This window comes from Calypte anna, chromosome 1 (assembly GCF_003957555.1).
Source record: "Calypte anna isolate BGI_N300 chromosome 1, bCalAnn1_v1.p, whole genome shotgun sequence".
Lineage (NCBI taxonomy): Eukaryota > Metazoa > Chordata > Aves > Apodiformes > Trochilidae > Calypte > Calypte anna.
In genome coordinates this window covers 15949489-15973196 of record NC_044244.1, presented here as the reverse complement: position 1 = coordinate 15973196, position 23708 = coordinate 15949489, and the positions used below count along the sequence as shown (strand labels likewise).

The 23708-nt window shown below is 37.3% G+C and overlaps 1 protein-coding gene across 2 annotated transcripts in view; it reads right to left on the bottom strand.

Moving 5' to 3' along the window:
- Positions 1-21777, bottom strand: part of TBC1D22A (TBC1 domain family member 22A) — a 161524-nt gene extending 139747 nt beyond the window's left edge. For both annotated transcript variants that reach the window (XM_008492980.2, XM_030461184.1), the window contains exons 1-4: positions 21588-21777; positions 19747-19803; positions 17363-17703; positions 16517-16696 (exon numbers count right to left, since the gene is read on the bottom strand). In XM_008492980.2, coding sequence (XP_008491202.1) covers positions 16517-16696; positions 17363-17703; positions 19747-19803; positions 21588-21649 — 640 coding nt within the window. In that variant the 5' untranslated portion in view covers positions 21650-21777. The remainder of the gene's footprint in view (positions 1-16516; positions 16697-17362; positions 17704-19746; positions 19804-21587) is intronic.
- Positions 21778-23708: the final 1931 nt, after the last annotated feature.

Genomic DNA, 23708 nt, shown 5'->3' with positions numbered 1-23708 from the left:
TTTTTCTAACATTTTTTCAGTATTTCAAACCCCTGGAAAAAAATACACTAAAACACAGGGAAAAAAAATTTAGGAAAAAAACTTAACATGTTCTTGACATACAATCATAGGGTTTTCTGTAGCTTTGTTTTTAAACAAACTAATTTATATCTTTCCTGTAGAAGAAGAAATACAAAGATGTCAAGGTAACACCTTGTTAAAGCAAGAGTACAGAAAATAACCTTGACTTATTTATATCAGTACAAATTATATCTCGATATATACTATGTGTATGTGTACCAAAAGAGCAGAATATCTAACCATGTAGGCGTATCATATAGAGTACAACCAAAGATAAGATAAATTCAGTCATATACCTTGGGCTATCCAAAGACTAGAATACCAAATACTAAGGGGAAAAAATTAAAAACACTTATCTGATTTCCAGCTAACAAAGGATTACTCAGCCTTGTATTTCCTTGTACTTGTAGCCTAACCATTATGTATGTCTATGACAACATAAGATTAAGTATGCTACAGTTAGTAACATAACTGCACTCACTGCAACTGATTACATTTTATTCTCATTTTTACTCACAAATCCATCATTATCCAACACAACAAAACAGCAAGTATTCTTTGCAAAAAAATTGTAATGCCAGTCCTTCCCCTCACTCTTTAAAAATCAGCATAGGCAGATTACTGTCTGCTCTTTAGTCTGAAAATAAAAGCAAACACTATCAAGAAGAAACAAGTATCGGTTCATTTTACCAGTCCACACTCCAAAATAAAAAATACAATCCAATTGTCAGGACAATCCAAACTGGCAGAGTGAGATACATTTTAGGTTCAGAGAATATGTAGTTACAGCAAGACACTCAGCTCTACTTCCCTTTAAGTACAGACTTAGCTAAGAAGCACCTCCTGAGGTACATACAATGATGATGTTCACCATTAAAAGAAAAGCCTTTGCCCCTTCTAACACTAGTTTCCTAACCTCTGCTTCCTACTTACAGATCAATCCCGAGTCCCATTTCATTCTCTTCTCGAGATGTCCTCTCTCCATACTTTCCTGCTTTGCAGTACTCATCCCTATGTATTTCAACTGTATCTTCCCTCAAACCATCACCTGAAATTCCACGTTTTCATTGATAGCAAATAGCTACTGTACAGTTAATAAAACCTTAAAATTATTAGCAAAAGCCATACTATCTTTAAAACAGATCTGCAGCTAAAAAACATAATTATTTTAAATATTTTTTAAAGGAATGGGTTTTTTTGTTCCTTATCTCAGAAGAATCCAAGATTAATGCTCTCTTGTTTTCTTACTCATACCAAAGTGTAACAATTAATTTAACTACAACTTTTTGCATCATAGATGTTTTAAAATTAACATGTAAGAATGTGCATTAAAAAGGGAATAAATTATACCCAGTCCAAATGTTCATCAACCTTCTATAACCTAAGGCCTGTAACAAGAACTGGCACCAGAAAAACAAAATTCTTTTCATTTTCACAAAGACAAGCTAGTGTTGAAGATCACCAAACTACATTTAAATATAACAGAAACAATGAAGACAAAATATATGATTTAGTGCAGGTATTCTCCATACCTTGTTAACTCTACAGCTTGGCTTATTTTCTGTCATTAACTAACAAACACCAGACTACTGTGGAATTTAAATTGAACTACATATCACAGGCTGGCACAATAAATATACGTCATCATGAGTATGCTGTCACTGCAAATAAGAGAGGATTCCATGGGAGTGAGATATAACAAGCAACTGAAATTCTCTGATACTGAACAAATGACTCATGAATGTCACAGATACAAAATAGGAAGTGGTTCAGTCAGGATAAAAACCAAAGCTTCAGCAAAAAGATGCACTAAAAGCAAGTTTCAGACACAAACCAAAAGCACTTCTAAGGTTAGAGAGCTGTGGGATGTTCTGAAAGAAAAAAGGCACTGATGGATTCTACAGAAAACCCAAAAATGTGCCTTACAGACAAAAAAACCTACAAACAGCTCTGCCATAACACAGCAAGGGTGGGGTACAGAACACAGGCAGGAACAGGCTTCTTTAAGGATTGTTTCAAAGATGAGCAGATGGACACTATTGAAGTTAAACCAAAGAATAGGATTTTGTTGGGTTTGGGGTGTTTGTTTGGCTTGTTTTGTTTTGATTTTATATCAGGAAAAGATGAAAACCAGTCTGCCACTTCAGAACAGAACAAAAGTTTAGTACACTACTATTTGGTATGTACTTCTTGGATCTCAGGGATTGATTCTTTATGGTGACAGCTTTGAGGGACTACTTTTTCCAAATGAAGATAAGGTAAGTAGCAGAACAGACACAAACTCCCAAACAGAGGAATTACTATGTTATTGAGGAATTAAGTGATCATTTTTAGGAGACCTCGATATGTGGCCTTACATAAACATTTACCTAAGGCATTTGAGTTAAAACAAATCTCCAAATTTTGAAGAACAGAAACAGCCAGCTTCAAAACAGATGACTGAGGCCAGGTACAGTGTTGAAAATAAAAGGTGAATTTGTAAACTTATATGCTACAGTTTAAGGTCATAGCAACTTCAGCAATTTTCTTGAAGCAAGCAGAAGCTGCATGTAAATCAGATTAATGGAGCCAACTCCAATTTGCTAGTCTATAATTCTAATATTACAATTTCTTAATGATTTTCAAGAACAAGAACTACTACCAAGTCTAATAGTATTGGCAGTAAGTGGCCAGAGGCACCACAAACCAAATATTTTGATGCTCATCTTATTACAGAGTGGTAGCTCCACAACAGACCTGGAAGAGGCACTAAGCCAGTGATAACAGGATTCTTGATCCACCCACCCAGATGTCCCCATGCCAGCCAAGAAAGCCCTTCTCTCCTGTCCTCCCAGCTGCTGAAACAGGTTAGACTTGTACTGTATGGCTTAGTCAGATTCCAGGTGCAATGTCAAGTAAATACCCAAGCTATCAAACAGTCAGTCATACACAACAGTATCATTGGTTACAGTTTTTTAAAAGTCAAAAAAGACAGAAATAGGCCAGATCAAGTAAAGGCAAAATAAACACACAATATGAACACTAGAAAAAATAGTATTTTGTATAATTTATCAATAAAAAAGATATAACACTTGCCTTAACTAAACACATTGAAAAATTATGTTTGTATTTCTCCTTCACTGCAGAACAGCAGCATTGGATTAATAATAACAAAGGCCCCAAGTCTTCAAAAGCAAGTGATCTCCCAGTGTGCATCATATTGCTCCACTAGTCCTTGTCCAGTATTTATGAACAAGTGTGCTTTACCAGGTCCTTCCTTTTTGTGACACTGGCATTCTGGCTGAAAGGAAATGCATCTCACACATTATTTTACAGCTTCATTATACAATAATTTTGCAAAGCTTCAAGTTTTCACTACTGTTACACACAAGCATGCCATTTACCAACTATGTAATAAGCAAAAAAACCAAACAAAAAAATAAATTGCTCAGAAGCTACTTCTATTACTTTCAAATAACACCAATTGCTCTTTCTCAACTCTATACCCATTGAACCCTCTCTCAGCTTTCACTTTCCTGATTTTTTTCATTCTCCTTTAACTCAGCCACAACAGGAATCCACACACAAACATGGGTACCAAACTCTAATAACCCATTCAAAGAGGGAAAAAAAAACAACCAAAAAACCCAAAAAACCCACAAAAAAACACAACCAAAAAAAAATGAAGAAGATGAAAGGTCTGCCATCAGAATCAGAAATGGGGAACATAGGATTAAATCAGCAACATATCATCCAGGACAAAAATTCCACTTAACCTTAAGTAACTCATTTAAGGCCAAAGACAGCAACCAAACTGGAATATAGCTTATTCTAGCAAGCTTTTTATCCCGTGATATTTTTATCCTGTTTTTATCCTGTGCTGAGCTTTCATTTTAGGTTCAGGGCCAAGCAAAAACAGTTCTGAGCAGGGAATTTGAATCCTAGTACTATTTAAAAATAAACCTCCACTTCTAGGCTAAATATTAAAAACTACCTGTAAGACTGAACTAAAGAGCCATTCTATGGAAATTAAAGACAAAGGAGGAATGTTTTATTTAAGCAAGATTCAAGAGAAGTCAGTTTTCATTCCTGCTGCTATTGTGCAATGAACATAAATTTCCTTTTTTAAGGAACAGCTTGGTCTGTCGTGTAATTTCAAACAATAATGTACATATCCTATGGGACTGGGTTTCAATGGACTGCTTTTTCTGGAAGAATACCTCAGCATTGGACATAGAAGTAAAAATGTACACCAAAGACAAAACATTTTCAGTTAACAATACAGCATTTTTTTGAAACAGATTCTCAGCATCAACAGATCAGTGTAGGATCTGGGAGTCAGTACCCCTATACATTTTTCCATGATGAACACAAATTAATAATTACTTTTATTCCTCTGCCACAGCCTTATATGCTCTGGCTGCTCTTTTTGTATCTGGATTATCTGAATCTTTGGCAATACCTATTCTCCAAATACATGTGTGAAAAAGCATTTAGCACTACTTTTTATACTTTTTCCAAATTGTGACTCAAACTCTCTTTTAGAAGTGCCTCCATGCATTTAGCCTGACAAGATTTATATTCTGTTCTACTCTCTTTATTTGACACAGAAGTTTACTTTTGGATTGTATTTAATAACCTCCTCTGCTCTGCTGTCACATCATACAGGATCCATCTGAACTCCCTCAAGGCTTTTGTTTCTGTTTTTGCTTTCATAAGTGGCACAGTAATTGCTTTCAGTACAGAAGCTGTTAGATAGGCAGATGATTGCATATCTGAGAGTTAAGTCAATTCCATCACAACTCAGTACCCCTGGGTATGTGATAATTCCATTTCTGCACCAACAGTGACTGCTGTCCTATATCACAATCCTCTTCCAAACTTCCAGGATCTCAGACTACTCCAAAAAAGTCATATGCAATTCTGGTCCTAACTTCACCACAGTGAGCTCAGTGAGCAATTTGCCATTCACATATTACAACTGAAAGAGGCTGTGCAAGAATTCTTAGCAGGTGTAGCAGCAAGCTTTCATGGTAACCAACCCAAAAGCATACAGTCTGACCCTTGCACATTGCTATTGTTAAAGCATCCATTCACATTATGCTTTCCTCCAACAGTTCAACACAAAAACAAGTGGAAAGATAACCAAGAACCCTGCCCATCACAAAATCAATTTAAAAAGCAAGAAAAACATTCCCTAGAAGACTATGTCTAGCATAACATAAAATAGAAATGCTACTGCTGACAATATAAGCAAAAACACTTCTAAGTATGTGTAGAAAGCACAATTTTAACTACACATAAAAGATTTCCAGTAAAGCCAAGTTCTAATTATACTGTTAAAATGCATTAATTGCATGTACACTTCATTTTAAATACATGCATAACTTTTAGAGCAAGCGTACGTATCACTGCTTTTAAGCTGGGCTTTATTCTTAAAAGTGACCCACCAGATCACTTTGCAGTCAAATGATAACATGTAATCACATTCTTTTTCACCCAATTTCCATTATCTTTTTGTTCAAACATCTGGTTCTTCCCTTTTCTTCCCGTGATTCCCACAGAATATTTAACTTTCCCACTTTGAAGTGCTAAGTACATTCATATTCTACAGTACCTTGTAACACAGAATCCATTTAAGACTGAATTTTCTCTATAACATGATAAAAAGACTTAAAAAAATATGTTCCATACAGGAGCCAGTATCTAACACACAGCATGCTTGAAAGGAAGCAAATAGTTAGAAATTAATTTACTGAGAGCACAAAAGAGGTGCAAAAATACATTAAATGCCTGGTAGAGGTCAGAAGCTTGACTTAAGGTCAATAAATCCACAAAGATCCTATGCAAAGAAAAAAGTAGTTGACTTGAAAAGCCTCTTTCCAAGTGAAGCAAATGAGACACTTCACAAAATATTGTGAGAAAATGGGTATGATACACTTCTCTTACCAACAGCCTTGACATGAAAAAAATTGAAGACAAGATGTCTGTTTACACAACATCCAATACTGAATCACTGTATTTATCTGCACATGCCCAAGTGTCTGTCAAAAGCCCCAAGTGGCTGCTTACAGCAACATAAGCCCCAAACCTGGAACCCATCAAACCACGCTTTAAAGAGGCTGGATAGTTCTCACCTACATCTACAGATGCTACTTTTTCACAAAGTGGAGGCAGAGAGACAGGATGGAAAAAGCAGCTGTACCTTTCTGACTTTTGTCAGCTTTCTGTATTGGGAATCTTTCCTCTCTTCAAGCTGTCCATCAGCAGTTTTCATTTCCTTTGTTTCCTGAAATTTTTTTGCTTTATCCCAACTAACATACATGACTATTCAATGGATTCACAAAATGAAAGGATAAATGCCAGCTAATGGAAAGACATACCAAAAAATAACTTGCTAAGATGAGGGAGGTAAACTGAAGAAGTCAGATGATGCAGCTGAGGCTGTATGCATGCCAAAATACTCCAACTTTTTGACTCTTACAGGTAGGCCTCGAAGTTTGAGTCCTTTAATTCATTTTAGCATAAAACAATACAACATCCAAAAGAAGGGAGATTATACTACATACTATAGTACTTGCTGTCAATATACAACATATAAGCCTTTTATGCAATTTCCAACCAGTAAAAGTAAAACTAGGGCCCTTCTCTCATCCTTAAAACCCAACTAATCTACTCTTAATTCAGGTCACTTTTAGTAAGGAAGATGAGTAGAATGTATAAGAACTATCAAAAATGGGTTTTTTTGTTTATACAACAAAGGCAGAAAAAGCATTAAGTGGTCAAGATGAACAGTTTAGGTGCAGGATTATTTAATTACTGAAACACTGTTACTCATCAATTATTGTTATTGCTAAGAATTAATAAAAAAATCCAATTTACTTGATATTATTTATTTGAGGAAAACATTCCTAGGGCATCTATTCAAATGCAGCCATAATCAGTGAGAAGAGAACTTTGTTACCTACTGATTTCCTAAACAGTTATTTCTATAACTGTTTACATAGCAGTAGGAATGGTTAATATTTCACATCAAAAAAGTTGAGTTTTAGGGTTTTTCCCAAATAAATGCTCATCTGAACTTCACAGCTCTGTTGCCCTTTGTATTACTTCAGCCTTGGCCAAGCTGATACCTCTTCAAAATATTTCTGTCTTGCATTACTGAAGTGCTTGGTTGGGTCCTCTGGTGTTGGGCTGTTTTGTTGTTTGGTTGGATAGGGTTTTTTGAGGTGGGAGAAGGCAGGGAACGTTGATTTTTGTTTTGGAGTTTATATGGGTTTGGGTTTTGTTAATATGCACAGCATTTCTATACCCATGATGGTATGGATGTACATTTTTTCTCAAATCAGTCACAGAATTATTGGAGTTGGAAGAGACCTCTAAAGATCATCTAAGACCAAGTCCCCTCCTAAAGCAGGATTGCCTACAGGGCACTAAACAGGACTGCATTCAAAGCAGGTGGGCTTTGAATATCTCCAGAGGAGACAGAGAAACCTCCCTGGGCAGTCTGTTCCAATGTTTTGTACCCTCACAGAAAAGTTTTTCCTCACATTCAGATGGAAGTTCCTGTGTCAAATATTGTGTCCCCCTTGTCCCAAATACCATAGTACTTGGTTATTAGATTGTTCTAAATTTTGTTTTTAGTATAATCAAATCAGGCAAGAACGAAATTATGGTCAAATAAAGAAAAAAATATAAAGCTACCATATTTCTACTGTGTACAGTACAAATGTGATACTCAACACACAGTAAATTTATTATATTTATAGAATGTTGCAGTATAGAAGCACAGGCATGAAAGTTTCAAATTTGCCAATTGTTGCACTGTAAAAATCTGTCTGTCCCATAGATTGCAACACCTAAAGTCAAGGTATCAGAAGAAATCCTTCCTCAGCCAAGACTTTGAGGATACCAAGGAAATGTATTTGCACTTATACTTGAAACTTGTCCTCTATTTGACATCTAATTAACCATTAAACTATTTGTCATTGGTTGAAATGTTACATTCTCCCTAGTCAAAGCATAATTTCAATTTATTGTCATTATACTAACTCTTTTCCATTGCAGATTTCCCAAGGAATTACATGTCCTAGTTATAAGCTGGAGAACATTCTTCCCAGCACAGAATTTTTTCAAAGGAGTTTTAATGCCACCTACAAATCAGACACACTTTTTCAATAAGTACAGTACTGCAAAACCATCCTTGCTTCAATATAATAAACATTTCCTAAAATTCCAGTACAATTATTATGAAAATGGGCAGCTGGAAGACATTGCACAAACATGATTACTTGCTAAAAACATAAGGACAGAGTTAAGTTTAAGAGCTGAAGCTAGCTAGATCCAAGAGCACTATTTGTGAAACCCCATCCATAAACTCTGTCCCAAACTGAAAGGATACTTTCTGAAGCAAGACTTTGAGTTCCAGTTTCTACTCTGTCTTTCAGTTGGTCTCATTATTTTATATAATTCTGTGACCAGTAAGTATCAAAATACTTATAAATCCCCATAGAGTTTAGACCAAAAATACCTCCATTTGCTTGCACCAGCCAACTGTCACTTCAGCTCTGGAGGCAGCATTTATTTTTTGCAAAAAAAATTGTTGGATTAGGATATCTTATTAAGAAGGAAAAACATGGTACGTAAATGCTTAAAATTTATATAATTAATTTAATTTGGGAAAAAAATGTGTTATCTTGTTTACTACAGTACATTCAGATATACATTTCTTCTCTCTGAAGACAATGTTTAAAGCAATTATTTTAAAATAAATCTTAGGACAGGAGAGTTAAAGATTTTACTGCAGCGGGGCTAAAGATTCTTCACATTCCATAAATATCTTATGGGGCATTCTACAAGGAAAACATGCCATTAATTTACCAGCTTTCTAACCCCATCAGCTATTACTACAGCTAATACACACTACACCCGAAACACACAAGGGCAAACAATCAAGTCTACAAGTATTTTTCTTGGAAATTCAAGCTCATCCTTCTTCTAGCTACAAATGAACAAAAAGTAAGTCAAGAAGTATCAAAGTAGATCGAAAAACCTCTGTATGCATTATTCATCTTGGATACAGCTGTTATTTCATCGAGATTACTGTAAATGGCTACATGAAGTGATGGCCTGCATGAACAACTGCATGATAGATATGATAAACTAGATTTACATGTTTTATGTTCCTATAACATAAATTCCTTGGATTATTTAACTATACAAAGCTGGAAATTTCTTTCAAGAGCATAGATTCACGGAACTGCAGCTCCCCCAACAGCATGTTACAATACAGGCAGTACATATAGAAAATAGCTTTAATAGAGGGCTTGTTATTACTATAGCAACCACAGCAATTGGTTTCCAAATGAATAATAGCTCTGTTAGGCACTTCATTACTTTTTTTTTTTTTCCAAGCAAACACTGCCCTTAATCTCCTCAATGGAACAAAGAGTTATTCTGAATGCATGCAGAAAACAGAGGATGAAGTCCAATCCAATGTTGTAAATACAGGGTAAGACCCTTTTCAGGACCTTTTCTAGCAAAGAACAGTGATGTACACCTTGCCTGCTACTTCACATAGAAAGTTGGAGAAGCAGATGAGGTAGGTGTTTCTAAGGTATAAGAAACCAGGCAAACAGATTATGAAAACTAAGGCAAAAGAAGATTAATAAAACAACTAAAAAATAATTGCAGCAAGTTAAGTCAACAATGTGAATTATGAAGATAAATAGTGGAGAACAACCATGATGGCAGAAGACCTGAAATGGCACTACAGTTTTCTATAGACTTCATGCAACATTCAACTTCCATGCATCATCAACTGTTTTTAGTTTTACCTTAAAATCATTCAAATAGTCTCAAACTTACCATGTAGAACTAAGGAAAATAAATAGAAAAATGAATAGACAAAATAGGAAATTTCACTTACAGTATCAGGTAAAGAAGACTATTTTCCTACCTATTTAGAAATAAGAGTATTTATTTCTCATGTGTAGGGAAAAAATGGACTTTTGCACTGTGTTGACCAATCACAACAAAAATTCAGTTTTTCAGAGAATAGCCAAGAAACAATTATTTTCTTTTCAACAATGTCAGGTGTGTTCCACCCCTACATGTCTTTTCTTAAGAAAAAATAAATAAATAATCATATGCATTCATAACATATAAGTAAAGGATAAATTTACTTCTAATATTAAAGCTTCATGTTATGAAAAAAAAGAATCCTACAAAACAAAATTATTAAATAGACTTAAAAGAACACTATGGCAATATTTACATGCAAAAATACAATCTAGGTGATTGGTCCTTCGTACTGAAACTATAGTCAAAAAAAGGCACAACTAAAATAATAAGGATTAAGATACATGTCTAGATTACTATGACCCAAAATTAATGCAATTATTCAAAAAGAACTAGTACTAGAATGCTTCCTCCATTAACAAATAAATAAAACAGCAAGTCTATCTACAATCATGTTTATTTACCACAGAAGAAAAACAAAGACTTTTTATAATTTCCCACACTATATTTGGCTTAGGAAGAAAGCTGCTGATGGACTCCATGAATTTCACATGGAATACACTTAATGAGCTACAGTTCTGCTCTTGGATCACCTCTTCTAAAAGCATACAAAGTTGATTGTGGGAAAGACATAAAAGAAGGAAGTTCGATTTCCTTCTAGATATATAAAAGACTAAAACACTGGAAGTACATTTTCACAGAATACATTTCTCATATTTAAGCCTTCTTCCATGTACTTCTCAAAATTAAACCACTTTAATTAAACTACCTGTGTTCCAGCTTGAGCTGGCGAACAAAACCACTTAATATGCATTAGTCTTTCATAGTGAAAAAGTGGTGCACATAAAAATTTTAAAGTAAAGACTTTTGATTGTAAGAAAATAAAGTAATTTTTAAAAAGAATTCTTCTTATATCTTGCAATCAGGAAAATTATTAACAATTCTGCCTTCCTTCTAGGCATTCTCTAAATCTGAACTATTAAACTATGGTTTGAAAGGATGCAGTTCTGTCAAACTGCAAATCATCCTACACTGCCTGGCATGACAGTGGAAAGAGATTGATTCAATGGATGGGCCACTCAATGGATAAGAAACTGGCTGGATGGTCACACTCAAATAGTTCTGGTCAGCTGCTCAACATCAAACTGAAGACCACTGACAAGCAGTGTTTCTCTCAAGGGTCAGTACTAAGACCAGTGCTGTTTAACATCTTTATCAGTGATACGGACAGTGGAATCAAGTGCACCCTCAGCAAGTACACTGATGACACTGAGATGTGCGGTGTGGTTGACACAGTGAGGGAAAAGAGGCCATTCAGAAGCACCTTGAGAGGCTTGTAAGGTGAGCCCATGACAACCTCACGAAATTCAACAATGCCAAGTGCGAGGTCCTACACAGCTAATCCCAAGGATAAATACAGCCTGCACAGAGAATGGATTGAGAACAGCCCTGAGGAAAAGGACTTGAGCATGCTGGCTGATGAGAAGCTCAATGTGAGTCAGCAATGTTTGCTTGCAGCCCAGAAAGCCAACCTTATCCTGGACTGCATCTAAAGAAGTGTGGCCAGCAGGTTGAGGGAGGGACCCAGGCATGGACTACTGTGTCCAGTTCTGGCCCACCAACATAAGAACATGGAGCTCCTGGAGTGAGTCCAGAGGAGGGTCACAGAGATGATCAGAGGGCTGGAGCACTTCTCCTATGAAGACAGGCTGAGATCTGGGGTTGTTCAGCCTGGAGAAGAGAAAGCTCTGGAGAGACCTTGCAGTGGTCTTCCAGTACCTGAAGGGGACTACAAGGAAGATGTGGAGGGTCTTTTTTGAAAGGACACATCGCAAGAGGAAAATAGGTAAAAAAGGTTTTAAGCTTAAAGAGGGTAGAAATTCTTCACCGAGTGTAGCGAGACACTGGAACAGGGTTGCACAGAGAAGCTGAGGATGCCCCATCACTGGAATTTTCAAGGTCACATTGGACGGGGCTTTGAGCAACCTGATCTAAGTGGTGTAGTTGATTTGTTGGAGGGAAGGGATGCCATCCAGAGGAACCATGATAAATGTGAGGAGTGGGCCCTGGCAAACCTCATGAAATTCAACAAGGCAAAGTCCTGCACCTGGGTCAGGGCAATAACCAGTATCAGTACAGGTTGGGAGGCAAAGCGATTTAGAATAGTCCTGCAGAGAGGACTTGGGGATACTAGTGGATTAGATGTAGGACAAAAGCCAGCAATGTGCATTTGTAGCCCAGAAAGCAAACCATATCCTGGGCTCCATCAAATTGTAGCCAGCAGGTCAAAAGAAGTGATTCTGCCCCTCTGCTCTAGTGACACCCCACTAAGAGAACTGCATCAGGCTCTGAGGTCCACACTATGAGACATGGACCTCACTAGAGTGAGTACAGAGGAGGGCCACAAAGATGATCAGAGTGCTGGAAAGCCTCTCCTGTAAGGAAAGGATGATAGAATTGGGTTGTTCAGCCTGGAGAAAAGGCTCTGGGAAGATCTTATTGCTGCCTTTCAGCACTTCAAGAGGGCCCACAGGAAAGACTGAGAAACATTTTACCAAGACCTGTAGTGACAAAACAAGGAGCAAGTTTTTAAAATCAGATGTTTAATCACATCCCAGAGAATAACAGAGATGTGTAACAACAATATCATGCGATTCAGTAGCAATGTCTCTTGGGACCAAAGCTCATGATTCAATGTGCATTTCACCTATATGACACCAGCCAAATGATATCTGATACTGTATGCTCAAACAATTATAAACACAAAGACTACTATAGAATCTGCAATAAATTGCAATCAATTTGGATACTGCAAAACATATTTTTGCTTTTCTATTACCATATATTCTCATGCATGGCTGAACAAAAAAAAATTACACATCCCTTGGTCTTTGAGAGCAAAAGAAAGTACAAGTATAAAGCCTTTCACTACAATCTAGAGCTCTTTAAATGTCAGGACATCTAAAATACGACTATGTGTATGAGAGACTCAAATAAGACTGAGGCAGATACTGTTGTTTTCAGATCAACCAAATGAAAAAAAAGATACAACCAGCACAGTTCTAAACATTATAAGGCAGATGCATTTGGTTCCATTACCTACATACATCTATCTTAAAGCAGAAGTTATTTGCTTTTCCCTAGTTAAGCCAGAAGCGAGATTACAAGCATGAGTTTTAGTTCAGATCTATGAAACAGAAAGAGCAATGGAATGAGGCTCTTCATCAATAAGTAAGAGTTAAGTAACAGAAAAGAATCATAGAATCATAGAATTAGCCGGGTTGGAAGGGACCTCAGAGATCATCGAGTCCAACCCTTGACCCACCGGAGCAGTTGCTAGACCATGGCACTGAGTGCCACATCCAGTCTTTTTTTAAATGTCTCCAGGGATGGAGAATCTACCACCTCACCAGGCAGTCCATTCCATAGCCTAATCACCCTCTCCGTGAAGAAATTCTTTCTAATATCTAACCTAAACCTCCCCTGGCACAACTTAAGACTGTGTCCTCTTGTCTTGTTGAAGGTCGTCTGTGAAAAGAGTCCACTTCCCACCTCGCTACAGCCTCCTTTCAGGTAGTTGTAGACAGCAATGAGGTCTCCCCTGAGCCTCCTCTTCTTCAGGCTGAACAGCCCCAGCTCTCTCAGCCTCTTTTATATCCAGAGAATTCTGGGGTGGGTTTTTTTCTGGCTTTCCAAGATTGTGGTCCCTGACTGTGCCTTGCTATAATAATTATTGCATACAAAACCATCTGTGGGCAAAACTATGCACACAAATCTTGAGAATGGCTCTGTTCTTGTGTATGTAATATTTACCAATGGATTCATATCCCAATTGTAGTTTATATCTGGCATATTATTTTGCTCAGTGTATAATCTGACGGGGTTGACAGAACCTACCTATTTTCTGTATCTTCACAATATCCAACCTGGGGACCAAACATAATTCCAAAATCTGTAAGTGAACCTCAATGGCTAAAATAATCTTTAGTCCCAAATTTATATGTGTAAAACATCTTTGAGAATTTTCTTGTGAAACAACACACTCTTTCACAACCTCTAGTTGACAGCATGCAATACTATTCTAATAGTGCATTGTACACTGTTTTTATATAACAATCATTGTTCAATTATGACTGAGAGGATTTCAAGTTGATTTGCATTACTTTCTGTTCTTAGTCTGTCAATTTCTCACATTATGGTAAGAGAAAAGTCTAGAGTTGAAAATGTGCCTGATATTGCCAGAGTTCCACAAATTAACTTGCTCTGAAAAGACTTGTCACATAATCATCTTCAACAATAGCCAAAACTGTACCAAGAAAATTAATCCAAAAGAAGTACTTTTACTTTTGCTACTACTACTTCCAAGAGAAACCATACTACCACATACAGAAATTAACAGAAGTATGTGCTAAAATGACCCCAAGACTACTACCCATTGATTCAATTCATCAGGGCAAACAAAACTCCATGTGTATCTAACACAAAACAAAGACACGCACACCACAGCACTGCACACACACAAAGAGAATGAAACAACTACTGCAGAATAGCTACTTCTCCCTTCATTACTCACTACAAATCTTTGCTTAATTTGCCCATTGTCTAATTCTTAGTCCATTTTCAGTATTAGTCTAAAAGAAAAAAAAAACCAAAAACACATACACATGCACACTCCAGATTCTGACGAACTGTACGTATAGTCATATGCATATACATGGTTGTATATACACACACTTTGCCTAGTGTGTGTACATATATATATATAATTAGTTTGCAATGATCTACTATCAATAGCTTCATGATCATCAAGAGTTTGCATGTTTTCAATACAGAGCTCATTGCACTAGGAAATGCTACTAGATATCTCCAGATACAGAAGTCAAAATATTTGTATCACAAAATCAAAGCTGGACTTAAAATCCTAATTCACAAAAATCATTACAGTTCATACAGCAAGAGAAAGAACAAGGTTCCTATAGCCAGACATTGAAAAGGCATTATTTAGTGATATCTGAAAGAATATTGGGAACTTAATAGAAGAGCAACCTACTCACATTTCTTATTCCTGTGTATTATTCTGAGAGATTTAGACATTTCAGTAGAGAAAAAAAAAAAAAAAAAAGACAGTTTATTTAAATAACATTGACTAAACTCTCACCACAGCAAGGGTGACTGCACTCCTTTCCAAAATATTTTACTTTCATTCCTAAATTTGATTTACTGAGGACACCCATCTAATTAGACAGCTAAAGTGAAATGGATAGGTTTCAATTAAACTTTGTTCTCCCTCTGACTTTGTAACTTTATGCAAAGATTTCTGCTGTTACAATATTATAAAAAAGTTCTACAAGTTGTCAGGTCAGTCACAAACATGTAGCTCATAACAATTGTTAGATCAGAGGGACATAAATTATATTTAATTATCATTTTCAATCTTATATAAAATATGAGATTCAACACCTCAGAGCTGCATTTTATAAGAATGTTCTATAACTCACTGAAGTGTTAAGCCTCATCAAGTTAGTGTAGCTTCCACAGTTCTGTTCTACTAGCATCAATCTCACAATAAGAGCATAAAAATTTTTTAAAAGTCACAACTTGGACTAAATTATATTGAAGAAGTCTCATGAAATCTACAGCGCACAAAAGTGTCAATTCAAGAACTGCAAACATGCAATTTCTACTTCCTTCCATAAGAGTTTCCTGTAGATTTCTTCTCAAATGGTCTAACTCAAAGGCTTTTTGTTTATTTACTATTTTGGAAATAACTCCTGCCCTTAAGTCACAAGTCAAGTTCTCCAATTGCAGTGTGCCATTTCTAATTGCTCTTGCTTTTTGCTTGGGATACAAAGACATTTGATTCTGTGATACCCTCTCAGCACTTGTATTGACTATTCAGCAGTTAAAATTCTGTGCACAAAGGGAACAGTCAAGTTGTCTGACAATACATTTGTTTTCACATGAATGTTGTCAGCATTCACAGATGAAACACAGAACTACTGTATCAGTCTGTGAGCATGAAGAATGCTCACTGAGTAGACAGGCAGTAACACTTCCACACCTCATGTGTCTTTCACATCCATACTTCTAAGCATGAGAATCATTCTTGTAGTACCTGCTGTTCCATTATCAGGCATTAATATCAAGCACAGCTAATTATATTTTGTGGGTTTTGTTTGGTTTGGTTTTTTGTCCAGGGATTAGTCCAGTAGGAAGAAATAATGTGAAGAAAAAAAGAAGTCATCTGACATCTTATGTGCTGGTAAAATTTATGCAAATCACATTACAAGCCTGACTACTACAAGCATTCTATTATATTCTCTTTTACAAAGTCAGTTTTAAATGAAAAGATTAGATCCTAACCAAACCACCTGGCAGAATAGTACATCAAACAGGAAAATTTTACAGTTAAAGAATAATTTAAATGCAATTCATAGATCTTATAAGAAATACTCACCAAGATTTGTATTGGGGCCAAGAAGCAGCTGCTTAAATTTGTCTAATCGAGATGCTTCTCTTTCAGTTAATCCAGGAGTAACTGAAGTATTATTGTCTGCCATTCCACTCACCAAAGGAGGAGTAGAAGTTTGTGGAAGGGACTGGGACCTCTGCATGGAAAAATTTTCACTAGTATTATCTGAAGGGAAAAAAAGAGTAACAGTCTTGGTTAGTGAGAAGGCTACTAATAACTTGAATTTATTATATAAATTTAAAATAGAATTATGTTTTGAAGAAACTTAAATCTCAAGTATAGCACAATCTTAGGCTTTAAATTACTTGGATTTAGCAGGATGAGCATTCCTCTTCCATGCAGAGTTCCATAATAAAAACACATCAGACAGAGATCATAGTAATAGCAAGGCTTAAGAAAAAAAAAAAAATGCAGACCAAATCACACGAGGATGAACTTCCCAGTCTGCATACATGCTTCTCCCCAGTTTTTCAATGTACTTTATATAGCAGCACTTTAATAAAAACTTTTTTACAACTGTAGCAATACTATTAATTGCATACATCTTGGTACAGTTAACCATTACATTCCATTAAACAGTGCAACTTTTTCCCAAAACTAAGGGAGGGCATACTAAGGGTAAAAATAAAAAAGATGTATTCTTCTTCTCCCACCCTTGTATATCTGATACACATGCTTTATTGTTTAATATGGCATGTAGTACTTCCCTCAAATCCAGTATTATTGATTAATAATATTTTCCTATGGTATAAAGAAAAAGGCTGGGAAGGGACTAATGTCCTAGAGGGTAAATATAGCTCTCCTTACATTTTTTTTCATTTCTTAACATACCTGATGAACTCGACGTATGACCTTCACTGACTGATTTAACAAGCCTGTTATCAGTACATGCAACTGAAGTCAGCTCTGCAGATTCTACTTGGTTTTCTTCCTGCAGGTGTTCTTCCTGAAATCTGTGCTGTTCTTGTAACTTGCTGTGATTCTGAATTACTTTGTGAGCTGTTTCCATGACCACTTCTGTATTTAAATTTTCAGCAGCTATTGCTAAGAGTTCATCATCATCATCCCCAAGATCCCAAGCATCACTTGTGTTACTTTCAAATTCTTGGAAGGTGCTGACTTTCTTTAGTTTCACCGGAGTTGTAGGTGGCTTTGAACCTGGTTTTATCAAGCTATTAAAAAACAATATTTAAGGAACTAGTTACGGATTAAGCAAAACACAATAGGTAGGACCAAAAACCAAGTGTAATCCTGAGATTATATAGGTAGCAAATACCTATCTCACTCCACTAATGTTACTGCTACATACACCCATTTGTATTAAAAAAAAAAAAAACAACCCACAAGCAAAGAGTAGCCCTCAAAGTCAAATAAAAGAAATGCTACTGGAATAGCATATAAAACAAACAGGACACACTGCACGTCTCTTCTCTTGCTTCATTAACTTGTGTAGAGATTTCAGGCCTTTCAATGAAATTGCTGCATAACACCACAGGAGCAGTAATCAGGTCAACTCTGAAGCCTCATAAGCAATCACACAATTCAATCACCACCGTAAGCAAACCAAGTCTTGCCTTAAGACTCAGATCTTGCCAGATCTATCTGGTCACTCCAGCATGCATTTGCTTCAGAACTTTGCTCTTCACATAAGCAGGATATTTCCCCTAGTTACTAGTCTAGATGAACCCTGATCAGCTCCTAACCTTTTGTTGCTCTGTCAACCCGTAATACAAGAGAGATAAACCAAGTATCTCTCCCCAGCTTGGCACTTGTTCTCTGTTACAGTAAAGCAGAGCAATCACATCTCTGGTCAGATTTCACCTAAATAAAGCATTAAGCTGAGTTTCCCCACCTGCCCTCTTAACTGAATTACCCTTTCTGATAATTCCTATCTTTCCATCTTTTCTTTTCCAAGAAAAAACAACAGCAAAAACAAAAAACATAAGCACCCAGAAGGGGAAATCAGAAAAAGCTCTCTCATAGTCTTCACACAATGTCAAAAATGTTTTTGTTATGCATTACAATGAGAACCTTTCCTGACACACCTACTACAACACTGACAATTTCACCCAACCTGTCATCATTGTCTAAAACAGCAAGGTATTTCTCCTCTTCCTAAATCATTTCAAGGAATAAGCTTCTACTTTTTGCTACCAGGTTTCTTCTGTCTCTCTTTACAATTCCTCATTTTCAATTCCTCCCATCCATTTTTTGTCAGTCCTCAAATTCACACTGCCTTCAGTTCTGTATCATCTGAAAATTAACTAGCACATGTTTACTTCTTGTGCCATTTCACATCAGTCTCTGAAAAACTCCACTAGAAGTATCACCTCCTTCCGAGCCTCCTTCTGAGTAGTTTTCTTTCTAACATTATTTTTTGTCTTTACCATTTTGGTCTGCTCATTTCATTGGTCATACAAATTTCCCAAGATTCTCGCACAGACCAACATTTTAACAGCAATGCTAGTTTCTAAAGAGTTGTGAAAACCACCAGTAAACCAGAAATAACTGTCCCCAACACAACCTAAAACAAACCGTCGAAAAAAAAAAAATTAAAAAAAGCAAAATATAAAAAGCAGAAGTTGTCAGAATGTAGCATTTTGCTAAATACTTTGGCCATAAGGAGATGAAAATCATTCATTTGCATTAGGTGTGGATTATCAGCATGAAATGTATTTGATTACTAGTGATGTTTAGCATAATGTTGCCACTTTCATGTACCTTATGTTGTGACAAAGGCAACGACTTTTTAAATCACTGTAAAATCTGTTCTACCTACTGTCTTCTCACAAGCAAAATGCCCAGGTTTTTTTTCAAAATGATCTACACCACAACCTGACTCTTTTCTCTCATAGACAGACAAGTAAAGCCAGCCCATCAACAGAAAGATACATGCAGGCAAGCAGTTTACACTTGAGTTGTGAGTTTCATCTGCTAAATTACGATTAGTATTTACCAAACAATTTCCAATTTTTAAGGTACTTCAGACAGATAATAGAAGTTGGCAATCTGTGTTAAGAACCAAACAGCTGATTTGTTGCTCCCAATATGGTATCAGGAAGTCACAAAAGAGAAGTTAGAATGGAGAAGTAAAGATCATGACAAAAACTGAAAAAGATTAACAACAAGCTTTAGAGCCAACAGGGAAGAACAAGAGCAGAGAAGGCAGAGGAGATCCAAATTACCTTGAATATTTAAATATTAGTTCAACTTACGTTCCATGTAATAATGGATCAAAAGGTGGATGTTGAGCTCCATACACATGTTGAATACTAAAAAATTATAAAAATAAAAAATTAGTTACATATATAAGTAAACATTTTGGGGGGGGTTCTGTGTATTCAACAGATAGACAATAATAAACAGAACTAAAATACTTCAACAGTTTTCCATTTCAAGGAATCCCACAAACCCTAAAAATAATAAACAGAATAAAAGTCTTTGGAGTATTAAAAACAAATGCTTTTAAATAAATAAGCATGTTACTGTGTGAATAAAACTCTCTACAAACTAAAAGTTCATTTCTTCTCTACTTTCAACTATGAAATTATTTTGTAAGTAAAGAAAGCTACACAGGAAAAGGCAACAAGATTTACAATTAATAGAAACTACTACTTTAAAACTTTTGATTGCAAGGGGAGCAAATCATATGTAACATTAACATGTACTAAAAAACACATAAAAGAAGATAAACATATCCTCCTGACAAAATGGAAATCCATCTCCAGGCTCTAAATGTAAACATGTCCAATGGTAGTAAAACTGAGATAAAATCAAGCCACAAGGTCTGCAGTCATAACAAATGTCAAGAAAAAAAACTTACACTACAGGGGAAGTATTAACAGTAGTGAAGTTAGCCCTAGAGATGCTGAGGGTGGTGGTTATAAACTCTATCCATTTTTACATGACTCCATGAAAAACAGAAAAGCAGCCCACTATCAGTCTTTCTACATGACTGTACGCCACAGTCAAGTCTCTGTTTTCCTGATCTACACCCACATGAGTATGAGAAATCACCTTCCATTCTGGCATAGAGACAGAACCTGCCATTTCCTTCTGACACACTGTGAATGACCATGATGTGAATGCACTCAAATATAAAGCTACAACAATCACAACTCTCTCCCTGTCATTGAAGAAATAAAAAAAAAATCAAAAGCATATTCTCCATAGTGTCCTCATTTTTCCACAAGCTTGCAGTTGCCTGCAAATTAATTAACTGAGAAGGATAAAAAATGGTTTTCAAAAAAGAAGTTCAGAGAGAGAAACAAAGTTGGACTGAGTTTGTTTCTAGGGAAACAAAACCATTACCAGCTAGTGCTTATGGGCAACTGAGGATGGAAGCAGTTAAATTATGTGGGTTATTTTGCCGAATTCAGATAAATGGTACGAGTTACTGTTCTCCAAGAACTAAGATTATGCATTCATCTTGCAAAACGAACATAAGAAACCCAATTATTCTACTGCAACAAGTTAGGGTCAGGAACAGAGAATATTAACATTAAATAATCCTGTAAACACACATTCCCAGCCTGACATAATGGTCAAAAGCGTTAATGTGACACTGGGGAAGTATTTGTAGCCCTTAGCAAAGACACGGAGACCTGATGTGCAGTTCACACCGTAAGAAGAGAGGTGAGAATCGTAGAATCTTTTGGTTGGAAAAGACCTTGAAGATCACCAAGTTCAACTGTGAACCTAAGCACTCCCTGACAAGTCTACCTCTATGTTAGAAATCGGTGATTCGAAACACCAAGGAGAAACTAAAATACGGTTACGTGCCCCTGGAGTGCCGTTTCCTGCGCAGTGTTAAAGCTCGCACCTTGTATCAGCCCCAAAGCTGCGCCCAGTGACCGCGCACTCAGTCTCCCGGCAGAGCTCTCAGCACTCGCTGAACGCGGCACCGAGGCGGCCGGAACGCGGTGCCGGGACTGGGCAGAACCGCTGTCAGCGGCCCGGAGATTCGTCCCGCTCCAGCTGGTGGCGGGACAGGACCACGGCCGCCTCGGAAGGAGCCTCCGCCCGCGGGCCCCGACCTTCCCGCCGCCCCTCTCACCTGCCCGGCACCTTCGCGCCGCTCCGCTTCCAGAACTGCTTCCTGCCCCCGTCGCTCGCCATGGCGGCCGTCACCTCATCCCCCTCCCCGCGGCGCCGACCCCCTGCTCCTTCCCTCAGGCTTCACTCCCCCAAGTCCCTTCCACAGGAACGGGACAGAGCGCCGCCATCTTGGGACTAGGAAACAACCTTACTCTTCATTCGTCCCCCAAGGCGGCCCGGAGCTTCCAGCCAACCAGAAGTGACAGTGCTGGCTGGTGGGACAGGTTGGGCCAATCGCAGGGAGGGAGCGTTGGACGGCCGGTGGGGTGGGGCCTCGGGGTGGTGCGCGACGCCGTGGCGGTTCGGCCCGCCCGGTTCGTCATGGAGGCGGTGCCGCTGGGACCGCCCGGCAGCGCCCGGTGGGGAGGGGCAGGGCGGGACGGGACGGGGCTGGACGGGCACGGAGACAGCGGGAGCCTCGCCCCGGCCTTGGCGCCGCTGAGGAAACCTCGGCTGAGGCCGCCGTCGGCAGCGGGCGTCTTCCTTCCCTTCCCCTGTGGTGTGTGAGGTGCCAGCCTGTAATGGGACAGAGATCCACTGCTCGTGATCAACTGAAGTGTTATTATAAAGTCAGTTTTTACTCCCTGGTATTGATGTTTTCAGACTTTTATAATTTATGATTTAAATAGAGAAATATCCTTCTTTAGGAAAAATTCAAAACTTGCCTTGTCAGGGGAAGGAGACATAAATTGAAGATGAGAGATTTCATTCAAATTAGACCTAATATTTTTTTTTACAACAAAGTACATAAGTCTTTTCCTCCATCATTTCCTTTCCAGTAAATTATAACCTGAGGGGTGGGGGTACTGAGGAAGAAGGAGGACTTCAATTTTCTCATCTTTAAAGTTCTCCTGAAGACTGGACTCATCCGATCATTTTATCCACTACATTTATTTGCTGTAAGATGATAAATGTTTGATGGTGTTTATAGCTCTCTGTGGAGTTCTCAGCAGTTCTGATCTAAGGATATATCAGTGCTGTGAACAACATAGGCATGGTTTTGTTAGTCTGTGGAATATGACTTCTGAGAAAATGATGTTGACTTACAGAGGGATTTGCTGTATCCTGGTAAAAGATTTATTTAGTATCTCAGAGAAAATTCTGCTATAATTAGCTCAAAAACTGGCATGTAATACAAGACCTGACCTGCAAAGCAGCATTCATTCTTCAGTATGTATGTAATGGGTTAGTTATTAATTAGGAATAAACAATTGTGATGTTTTCTGCCTGCTTTGGGATTTACTTTAGCAGTTACCTTTTAAGAGCTGATAAAAATAAAATGTTTCACAGGTCTTGCTAGACCACAATCAAGATGTGAAAGCTGCACGTCACAGTAGTTTCAATTCTACTTATAGAAATATGTGCTATGGGTAGTATTATCTTCTCTACTTGTGTCCCTTAAATAGGAACCCTTTTACAGATTCTAGACCTGTAAGCTTTTTTGTAATGCATCGTGACCTTGAGTGTAAGCAGCTTTCATGGAATGCACAAGAAGTATAATGTGATATAAACTACCTCTATCAGCTAAAGTGAAAATGCAGCCTCTAAGGTCGCGAGTGGAAATTTGCTTTGTCTCAGCTAGGTAAACTTAAATTAGACCTGTTGCTGTGAGAATACAAAAATGAGTGACAGTCAAAAAAGTGATAAATCCTTAAAATGCACATTCTTTTATTAGCCTTATTATCCATGTTGAAACTGTATTTACATTCTTTTTGTTTGTTCATTGTTGACATTTGTCAAAGGGAAATTTAATTAGATTCTGCCTACACACCCTTGTAAAAGTTGATCTGAATCCTGAAGTAATGTCATTTAACTTTTGTGTCAGCCTGGTGCAGCCATGTGGACTTCTGTTTCGGTTCAGAAGCAGAGGTTTTATTGAATTATACAATAAAGTCAGCACAAAGTTAACTGCATTATTTAGTTTTCATTATATTCAGTATGTGTTGCATTGTGCTTAAGTTTTTAGTGTGGTGTAGACTGTTATACCAGAAACAAGCAGCTGTTGCATTGATTTGTTCAAAGTCTGATCTGAGAGTGGGGCTACATTTTTATCAGGAAGAAATGGAAGCACAGGGTACAA